This window comes from Labrus bergylta, chromosome 21, assembly GCF_963930695.1.
Source record: "Labrus bergylta chromosome 21, fLabBer1.1, whole genome shotgun sequence".
In the NCBI taxonomy this organism is placed as follows: domain Eukaryota; kingdom Metazoa; phylum Chordata; class Actinopteri; order Labriformes; family Labridae; genus Labrus; species Labrus bergylta.
Window position 1 is genome coordinate 22157809 of NC_089215.1, and position 9453 is coordinate 22167261.

At 39.7% G+C, this 9453-nt stretch overlaps 2 protein-coding genes across 13 annotated transcripts; both read right to left on the reverse strand.

Moving 5' to 3' along the window:
* Window positions 1-343: 343 nt before the first annotated feature.
* On the reverse strand, window positions 344-2190 carry cox6b1 (cytochrome c oxidase subunit 6B1). Of its 2 annotated transcripts, none has more exons than XM_020637624.2 (4): window positions 2039-2190; window positions 1278-1389; window positions 889-989; window positions 344-573 (listed from the first exon to the last, which is right to left on the reverse strand). In XM_020637624.2, exons 1-4 carry the CDS (start codon window positions 2108-2110, stop codon window positions 520-522), a joined length of 339 nt encoding a protein of 112 aa, XP_020493280.1. In that variant the 5' UTR covers window positions 2111-2190; the 3' UTR covers window positions 344-519. The 2 variants fall into 2 exon arrangements, with proteins under 2 accessions (XP_020493280.1, XP_029133841.1); XM_029278008.2 differs by lacking the exon at window positions 2039-2190 and adding an exon at window positions 1527-1930.
* A 999-nt stretch (window positions 2191-3189) lies between these two features.
* Window positions 3190-9394, reverse strand: fam234a (family with sequence similarity 234 member A). 11 transcript variants are annotated; one of them, XM_065949535.1, is made up of 13 exons: window positions 9264-9390; window positions 8539-8644; window positions 8031-8332; window positions 7837-7947; window positions 7571-7753; window positions 6670-6794; window positions 6331-6463; window positions 5790-5922; window positions 5555-5698; window positions 4883-4964; window positions 4641-4793; window positions 4451-4553; window positions 3190-4343 (listed from the first exon to the last, which is right to left on the reverse strand). In XM_065949535.1, exons 3-13 carry the CDS (start codon window positions 8299-8301, stop codon window positions 4132-4134), a joined length of 1650 nt encoding a protein of 549 aa, XP_065805607.1. In that variant the 5' UTR covers window positions 8302-8332; window positions 8539-8644; window positions 9264-9390; the 3' UTR covers window positions 3190-4131. The 11 variants fall into 11 exon arrangements, with proteins under 11 accessions (XP_065805607.1, XP_065805609.1, XP_065805610.1 ...); XM_065949537.1 differs by having other exon boundaries at window positions 8031-8335; XM_065949538.1 differs by having other exon boundaries at window positions 8518-8644.
* Between the last annotated feature and the right edge of the window lie 59 nt (window positions 9395-9453).

Below are 9453 nucleotides of genomic sequence, written 5' to 3' on the forward strand. Positions count from 1 at the left end.
CTGTAGTTATTTTTTCACATCTGTAGTTATTTTTTTCATGTGTAGTTCTTTTTTTTACATCTGTAGTTATTTTTTTACATCTGTAGTTCTTTTTTCATTTGTAGTTCTTTTTTTACATCTGTAGTTCTTTTTTCATTTGTAGTTCTTTTTTTACATCTGTAGTTCTTTTTTAACATCTGTAGTTCTTTTTTTCATTTGTAGTTCTTTTTTTACATCTGTAGTTCTTTTTTTCATTTGTTCTTTTTTACATCTGTAGTTCTTTTTTTCATTTGTTGTTCTTTTTTTACATCTGTCGTTCTTTTTTCAACGAGATAAAAAAAAAAAAACGTACAGGACAATTCAGTTACTTAAACATCTCCTGAGATACTTTATTTCAGGCTCTGCTGTACATTTTACAGTATATATTTAAGGAATGAACATTCAGATAGCAGAGCATCTGTAGTTGAAAGGTAGTGATGGAGCTATATCATCTACCACCGCATTTCTACATTTAGTGGAAAAGATTACATCCATGCAGTCTTAGATTTTCCCAGGGAAGGTCCCCTCTTCTCTCTGGTCGTCCCATTTCTGGACCTAAAGGGGCAGAGTTTCAGATGTAAACTTAGCTCATATGACATTTTTATGTAGGGCTGAGAGTTATTTAGAAGGAATCTCTAAATTTGGCCTTGAGCTCTTCATTTTGTTTTGATTCTCAGGAAAGAGCAGAGAGTCACAGGAATGCAAGGGATGTGAAAGATGTTGACCCCTGCTTAACAAAACTCAGCCCACATAAGGAGACGGTATAATGTAGACTCAACCGTTTCCTTGAAACTTCTGTGTTTTATTTTTAATCCAGTTGATTCTGAAATTAAAGATAAAAACAATAAGATGTAAAGTTGTTTTTTTTACCCAGGACATGGGGCAGAGTGACTTGTAGACCCGTTTGTACCAGTCACAAGGGGCCGTGTCAACTCCTTTAGCGTCCAGAGCTTTCTGGCATCTGTGATAGTCTGTCAATAGAGAAACAATAACAACAACAATGAATACTTGAAAAGCCTCATGGCCTTGATTCAGGTTTAAAGGAGCCATTTCAACAAGTCTCCAGCTGGGGGGGGATCAACATGTGTAAGCCCTCAAACATTTATTATTTCTATAAATACTGTTTCATAGTTATACATACACACATTAGTTTCTATAAATACTGTTTCATACAAACACACATTTGTTTCTACAAATACTGTTTCATAGACACATGTCTGGACCCCAGACTAACTGTTTTGACCTTGACATAGTCTTACCCAGGTAATTGGACCAGCAGTTCCTGGTCTGGTTCTGGTTGGGGAATCTGGCGTCAAAGGGAGCAGTGCGATAATTCTTCAGTTTGGTTTGAATGTCCTCAGCCATTTTCACCTGTGTTGAGAGAAAATCATCAATGGATACAGCAGGGGACGTAAAAGAAAAAGGAGTTATTCTGTCTCCAAGTAAAACGATCCCGTTATGCCAAACAGTCCATGTCCGTCAGTGTCGCACAGGTGTGTGCGGATCACCTGTATTATGTTCGCATTGACTTCATGTTCAATGCGATGTGATGCACAGCGGATCCTGCACGCCACTAATTTGGGGAGATGGGTTCTGCATGCGTCACGGAGAGGATTCTTCTAGAAATGTAGAGCTTTCGGCACAAGCAGCAAATACTGAGACATGAGTTATCGGAAACCAAACATGCGACTAATAAAAACAACATTGCTGCAAAAATTCGACAATCAAAGAGGAAAATAACAGAAGACAATAATGGCAGACGACTGATCGATATCCTTTTACACCAAGAACTTAAACGTAGGCTGTTTCCTCACAAAAACATAACTCACTTTCTGTTTCTCTTTTTACAAACAGGTGCATGGCTACAGGGTTTCTCTTCTGACCGAAAACAGAATAAAGGCTAACAACGTAAAAATTAAAATAAAACTCGTTAGACTCTATAAATCTAACACAATTAATACAAGTTATCTTTTTTCATGTAACAAATATAAAAACAGTAATATAAGAGTTTAGACGTTACCTCTGTTGCGGTTACTGACTCGAGCTCTGACAGTGAAAGTGATAAGGACTGTGAACCGTGCAGACTTATCATAAAGGTATGGCGGACTCAGGTCACATTGAAATGACACACACACACACACACACACACACACACACACTGTCTCGGGGCTCAGAATACCTACACAGATGTGTGCTGGGATGAAGTGAAGAGACACAGTATTAGAGCTGTTTTATGTTTATTAGACTACATGTTTAATAGCCTACAGCGCTCTACTTTTTCTCTGGAGGCGGAAGTATTCTACCTTTTAGGATGATGGTTAATCATTCACAGATGATGACACAAATTACTTTAGTCATCAGATATTATGTTAAATGGGAAGGGATCAGTGTTATCATTGGAGTTAAGTCAAATCTAAAGGGAGGCTGGCAGAGCTCGGTCTGTCCAACACAGGAGGAACTCTTTCTAGGAATCGGTCATGTGAGGACGCTGCATTAATAAACATCAAGTGTGGTAAGTAAGACTTCGGGAGAATTGACCAACTATACCGCAGCCTATCAGGAAATGAGCTGAATTTGTTTTTTTAAATTAATGGGATGAAGGAAAAATGACCTAGTATCTTCATCATCCCTGTGTCCGCCTTTCCTCCCCCAAAAAGTCTCATCCTACACCTCTCCCTGCTGGGTACTGCTAATAATACTAATGGTTTCAGTTTTCCCTTCATGATCCAACATGGGTTGAGAAAGTCAGGAGGCCGTCAGCAGGTTAATGTACGACTCGCTCCAATTCTGTCAGTAGTAAAGTGGAAACTTCTCCGTGTGAGACGTGACTGACTGCATGATATGCATGGACAGTGTGACTGACAGGAGGCTCTGCCTGCTGCTCTATGTTCAATGCTTCATGTCCACATTGAAACACAAGAGGGCAGATTTCACAGCATTGATTAGGACAGAACTGGAGTTTATCTTCTGAATGTAAGGGTTTATTTGTAACAGTTTCTTTATGTATGATGACATGACATTTGTAGGAATATTGTAATTTTCTTTTTTTTTGTGCTCAGTGATTGAAATATATTAGATATTTTAATCAGTATGTATGTGACAATGAGAAGGGTGCCTTGTATGTTCTTCTCTGTTTACCCAAATAAAGAAACATCTTAGAAAACAAAACTGTTACTTTAAAACGGTTTAATATTTCTCCAAATCAAAACATATAAAGTCAGAAAGAAAAGCCAGCTCAAACAAAAGTTCAATATATTAATGTACACCAAAAAACCCCAAATCATTTTCAGTTATTTAACTGATAAAAAAATAACTGATAAAATAAAAGAGCTTAATAAAAGCAGAGTGTAAACCCACAGCAGTACAAATATCACTATTCTGCAGAACCATTGACAAAGTGAACAAAGTGAACACAGTGTGCATCAAACAGCATCACTAGTTACAGCATCTCGGATTGAGAAAGTAAGAAACACATCTCTTGATTATTAACAGTATGCAGTTAAAAAAAAAAAAAAAAAGGAGTCTTGGCATCACTGTAAAACAGAGTATGTAACAAAAAGTGCTTCGTACACCTCGTCTGTTTTAGTGTACGGATCAGAAAAAGATACCAAAATAAAAGAAGCCCTTATATTGTGTGACTGTTTCTTAAGGCAACTCAGTTTTAAAACACATAGAAACATCCACCAGCGGCAGTAAGCACGTGCTACCTTTTAAATCAAGTGTGGCATCAATTTGCATAGATCCAAATTATTATCCAGCCTGTGCAATAAAAAGGAGCATTATATCAATGAACTGACAGTGTTGGAAACAATACAGCAAGGAGGATTGTCTTTATGGATTCATCAGCAGGAGAATAGCGACCTGTGCTAAGTCATCGTCAGGGAAGCGGAGCATTTTTGACACAAGGCAAGATCAAACTCATGATAGCATGAACGCAGTCTATAAAAAATTAAAGGAAGAACCCTGTCAAATCAAGAACACACTTTTTTTGGGAGGTTTCCAGCAGTCTGTAAGCCATAGCTACTTTGGTTTTTGGTGTTAAATTAGGCCACATCATAGCCAGCTGTACCAAAAGAATCCTAACACTGTGAACACACTGGACAGGTCACAGTTTCACCACTCGCTGAAGCGCAGACGGTTGAAGGCTTCTTTGATGTCATTGTTGGTCTCTTTGCTTCCACCAGTGCCAATCCGGTGCACTGTGCTGATGGGGACGTCCTGCTTCAGCTTCCGCTTGCTGAGAACCACGGTGCCTTCAGCGCCCTCCGTCCCAGGACCCGTCAGGAGGATGTAGGCAGCGTGGCGTCCACGCTCCAACAGGGTGGCTGAGATTAAAACACAGACACGGATTAAAAGAAGAAAAAAACAGAGCTGGACCTTGACATTTTGTTGCTCAATAATACAAGTAAAGGGAATTTAAGCGCAGAAGTACCTTTAAATGTTATGAAGTGGTCCATTGAACTGTTGGACTCGAGGAGGACTTTGGAATAAAGAGGGTGGAGCATGTAAGAGCATCGCTCACTACAGACTGGTACCTGGAAGCAAACAGTTTAACCTGATTAGATTATTTTTTTTTTAAAGAAGTCTGCTAACATGTAGCTCAAACACAGAAGTGTTCTCACAGTTGAGTTTGGCTCTGGAGGAAACTGGCCCCAAAACACAAAGATGGAGAAGGAGTTGGCGGTGTGAATGGAGGCGGGTCTTGGTGAGTTAGGACTGGCCAGGAGGTTGACCTCCCACAGCACACCACCAGACTTTCCATCAAGTATTAGTACCTACATAAGAGACACATGGTGGTATGGTGAATGTGTGATTCAAATATTCAACATATGAGAGACTTTGAAGCATCACACCGGTCTCTCACCCTCTTTGTGCTGTTTCCGACATCCTCCTCTAGCACAACATCAAGCACATTGTCTTTGTTATAGTGACCGAAGGAAGGCTCACTGTATGAACGACAACAAACATTCAATATTAATGAGAAATATTTAGTCTAAAGTCGCAAAACTACTTTAATCACCCATATTGATTGCAACTATGACTCTTTTCTGACATTGAAAAAATGATCTCTCAGGTGACATTGAAAAACATTAGGAGAAGCAGCCCTATGTTTTGAGGGTGATGAAGGAATAAAACCTTTTTTGTTCAACTTTTATGTTTTGTTTTAGCGAGTTGGCAATTTCTGAACAGTTAAGGTTTTTCCTGGTATTAAAGTTAATAAGAGATATGTACACTTCCATTATATTTTAACATAAAATATTCTCAAGAAAAGATGAACTAACAGAAAATGAACCCAATTCAGAAATTTCTTAGGTCTTAAAATGTTTCCAGATGAAATGTACAGATTGCTTGTTTTGTTTAAATAGATTAAGACAGGCAGGTATTCACAATCCTTTTACTCCTTTGTCTAAAAAACTGTTGAAAATGTTGAATAAATGACTTAAAATAGTTGCTAGATTGGATCTTTGTTAAGAACTTAATTAAATTCTTCCCTTAATAAAAGATCAACATAAGAGAAATGAATCAGAAGTTTTACCTGAGGACTGAGCTCGTATTAAATCTCCACAATAACTTCAAGTTCTTTCCATTGATTAAAGCCACGTCCTTCCCGGTCACAATCAGGAGGTTGGGTGGATTGCCTGTTTCTCCAACTCTGAGCACTTGTTTCACAGAATCAGACCTATGAAGTAAAAAATCTAGATTGGGCAAAAGGCTCACGATGACATCAGCGATGACACTGAGATGATAATCAACGGGGTGATATTACTTACTCGTAGACGGGTACAAAGCCAGTGGTTGCACTGGAGTTTTCTTCCCAGTGCTTGTCCTTCTTCAGGCCCGCCTCCATCCCCGCTTCAGCCTGAGCAGCAATCCTCCACAGAGCCAGCCCGTACACACCAGTGTCTGTGAATGAATCAGCACAACATTACTCACTACAGCCATCAGGGGAATGATACATTCAAGACAATGAAACAGCGGTTTTCTATTTCAAAAACACATTTTCTATTCAACATTATAATGATGAAAATGTGCTGTTTCAAGTGTTTAGACACAGTCTAACACTCTAATGATGAATAAAAGTAGCACTTTCTAAATGCATTTTATTCCACTTTTTAAACTTAATACAAAGCTGCATGGCAGGATCTACAACATGTATCAAAGATCCAGATACTGCTCCCTTTTTAATTGTCACAATTTTTGACATATACACATTCCCTGAGAAGAATACTGTATGTCACACTCTGAGAAGAGTCGAGTCAAATCCCATGTGGCTTTCAGCAACATTAAAAAAAAAAAGAGCTGAATACAAACCTTTTTGTACTAGCACATAGTGAGAACCTCCTGATGTGCAATGGAGAAGATGATTAGCTGTCTCTGAGGAGTCAAGTGACACCGTGGAACCAATCTGTGCACCTGTCTTCCCTGAGAGGAACACCAGCTGAGTCTGCAGGTATGACATTAAGATTGGCTGAATTCTATTTGGTGCAGCATGAACAGATGATTATGCTGACAAAGCTTCGTTGTTGGATAATGAGTCTCTGATGCAGTAGGTCATTATCAAAAAAAGTCAAAACTAAACTAAAAACCCAGTAAAGGACGTCGGTTGCACCCTGAGATGCAACACGGCAAAATAAATCTAAGAATGTTTACCTGTGTGCTGTCAGGGGCCACCAGAGCTACATCGCTTACTTGGTCCCCATCCAGATCTGGGACACTCAGAACAGGAACAGTACAGTGCAGACCAGGAGGCTGAGGCTGCTGCCACCTGACTTCACCTGTACACACGCACACACACACAAAATAAGTTTATCAGATTTTTAGTGATTTATCAATCACTACAGCTCTGATGGATGTGAATAAAAGTTTATGCTTGACTATGAATATACTGTATTGAAAGAAAAGATCCCTAAAACTTTTTTTTTTATTTTTTTTTTTACTTCATCTCAGTGTTCATCAGAAGCTGTGTTTACAACTTTGTTACAACATGTACTATTTTAAAAATCAAATCATCTGGATCATTTTTAGCCTGTTTTAAACATTTTTTAAAAGAAATTCTAAAAGGTTATTATGGAATCAAAAATATGTTGCAGTAATTTGATGTACATGTGTCTTGTGCCGATTGTCACCTGAAGGCCAGGTTCTGTCCCAACAATGACATAAAAGTCATTTTGTAGCTATTGATAATGATATCTTAGGGTTTGTAAATGAAATGTACACTACCTTTGCTTTATATGACACACACCATCTTGATTTTATGTTCCTACTCGTAAGTCAGCTAGCAGTTAGAGGTGGTCGCTGTGTGTCAATTTTCTCAATTTCAGTGATATTGGCTGCTACACATGCCAATCAATACCTGGGAGAATTTCCTCCGTAGACACAGTTTAAAAGAAAACACTTAGACTTGCAGAACCTCATTGGCAATGTGTGTGCTGTTGAATCTCTGTCTTATTACTATGTTTGAATTAAGTTTTGATGCTGACACTGCAGTTTTGTTAAACACTGTGAAACTTGTCAGTAACATGATGCATAGACAGAGTTAAAAGTCGCTTACCAGTGAATTTGTCAACAGCTGTGAGTTTGTCCGAGTGAGACAGCAGACAATCCCAGGTTCTGCTTTTTCCTCTGTCCAGACCACACTGGGCCCAGTGGTACTCAGGTTCCAGCGGACACTCCCACAGACTCTCTCCATCTGTCCCGTCCACTGCCAACAGAAACACACACGGCGAGGGCAGACCTAAAAGACAAAGTGTCTGAATTACACAGCAATATTCAAATACTGAAATCAGTCTAAGATCTTGTTTCATCATAGCTTTATACCTGCATCAGCACATGTATTGTTCTGACTGCCGTCTGTGTTTTTTATGACAAACAGAACATCCATCACTTTGTCCTTGCTGGCGTCTTCAATAGCGATGAAATCATAGGTTGCTGTGGGGTTGAAGGAGAGTAGTCAGTCCCACACTCAAAACACTATCAAGCAGTGGAAAAAAAACCCACACAACTGTACAAACCTGCTTCAGAGAATGTCCTGTTCCAGCTGAGGAGATACTGCGGTCTGACGGGACAGGGGATGATGAAGGAGAAGGCGAACACTACTGTGAGGCAGAGGAACAGGGAGAAGAAGAAGACTCCGGTTCTCCAGTGGGTCAGTTTGGACAAACCCCAGGCTTCTTTACAACTCTTCTTCTTCAGCTCTGTAGGTAACGTTGCAGTGCCTGATTCTGCCCCGTCCTCGCCCCTCTTCAGAGGGTCGCCCTCAGTGGCACTGCCAGTGGTCTCCATTGTTTCTTCAATGCATTACAGGCCTGCTGATCTGCTTGGTAGAGGAAAACAGGTTACAGTTAAACCTTACTTCAATATCAGTTATGGGTTTAAGTTAATACTCCAATGTCTATTCAGTGACTACTGCCTTCATTGCATACAATTTGCGTCGCCCGGTGTGGCGTAAAATACAAACCAGCATGTGTTAAAGTAACCATCAATGATAACCAAACTTGCTTGTATTGACTAATATATTACAGAAAATCCTGCAGGCAGCACAGTCTGTCAGTCCAGTTGTTTCTGCTGCATCAACCTTTGTGGACCAGAACCTATTCAGACGTGCCAGACCTGACTCCAGAGATTTCTGAGCACAAAAACAACAAACCCCGAATGAACAGGATAGCACACCATGTCACATAGGCACGACGAGATTACTCAAACACAATGTTTATGTACGTGCGCTCAAATCTTTGTAATATTCATGATTTTAACGAAGGTTTACGCAATTAGCTCCAATATTGCGTTACTCAATGTCGCGTTGCTATCATTGTTAGCGTGTTTCTGGTTTGAGAAGTTTACGGTCAACACCGTGTAAATTTGCAGACTTGTTGAACAAGAAAAATAGCCCATAAACAGGGAATATTAAGAACACCCATCTAAGAAATTAAGTTTGAAAAACGAATATAGGCACTGACTGAAGATTTGTTTCTTACAATCCAATCCCCCGTCGTTTTGTTGGTCACTTCAGGTAGTAGGCCTGTCACAACACAGCTGTCTGATAACTGCTAAACAAATCTCAGGCAAACCCACTGTTGGCTTTGAGCTATTCTCTCGTGTAGCGCAGTTTCTAGCTAACAAGGGCAGGCTTTATCTTTGCCACAATTTATACACATCAAACGATACCAAAGACCAAAACATCGTCATTTACATTAATATTACTTAACCAAATACCTACAAAAATAGTTTAGAGTAGGTTTAGTTACCAAAGGGCGACAGTCGGTGAGTAGCAGGTGAGAAATTGCTGCCTGAAAGCCAAACTCGGGGGGGGAAATGAACAGCACCAGCGCTGTGAATGAAACCGATTTGATTGGCTAACCAGCTTGTTCTGAAACTTTGTGATTGGTCAATTTCATACAACTAGCCCTCCCCTCCTTCAGCGTCATCTGAACGGAA

Excerpts from the sequence above, each read along its gene's own strand:
- cox6b1 (XM_020637624.2), bottom strand. The coding sequence starts at position 2,110 with ATGATAAGTCTGCACGGTTCACAGTCCTTATCACTTTCACTGTCAGAG. Across the intron at positions 1,390-2,038 it reads AGTCAGTAACCGCAACAGAG|GTGAAAATGGCTGAGGACAT; the intron begins GTAACGTCTAAA and ends CTCTCAACACAG. Across the intron at positions 574-888 it reads CACTCTGCCCCATGTCCTGG|GTCCAGAAATGGGACGACCA; the intron begins GTAAAAAAAACA and ends CTGCCCCTTTAG.
- fam234a (XM_065949534.1), bottom strand. The coding sequence starts at position 8,301 with ATGGAGACCACTGGCAGTGCCACTGAGGGCGACCCTCTGAAGAGGGGC. Across the intron at positions 4,794-4,882 it reads TCGGAAACAGCACAAAGAGG|GTACTAATACTTGATGGAAA; the intron begins GTGAGAGACCGG and ends TCTCTTATGTAG. Across the intron at positions 4,554-4,640 it reads CTCCAGAGCCAAACTCAACT|GTACCAGTCTGTAGTGAGCG; the intron begins GTGAGAACACTT and ends GTTTGCTTCCAG.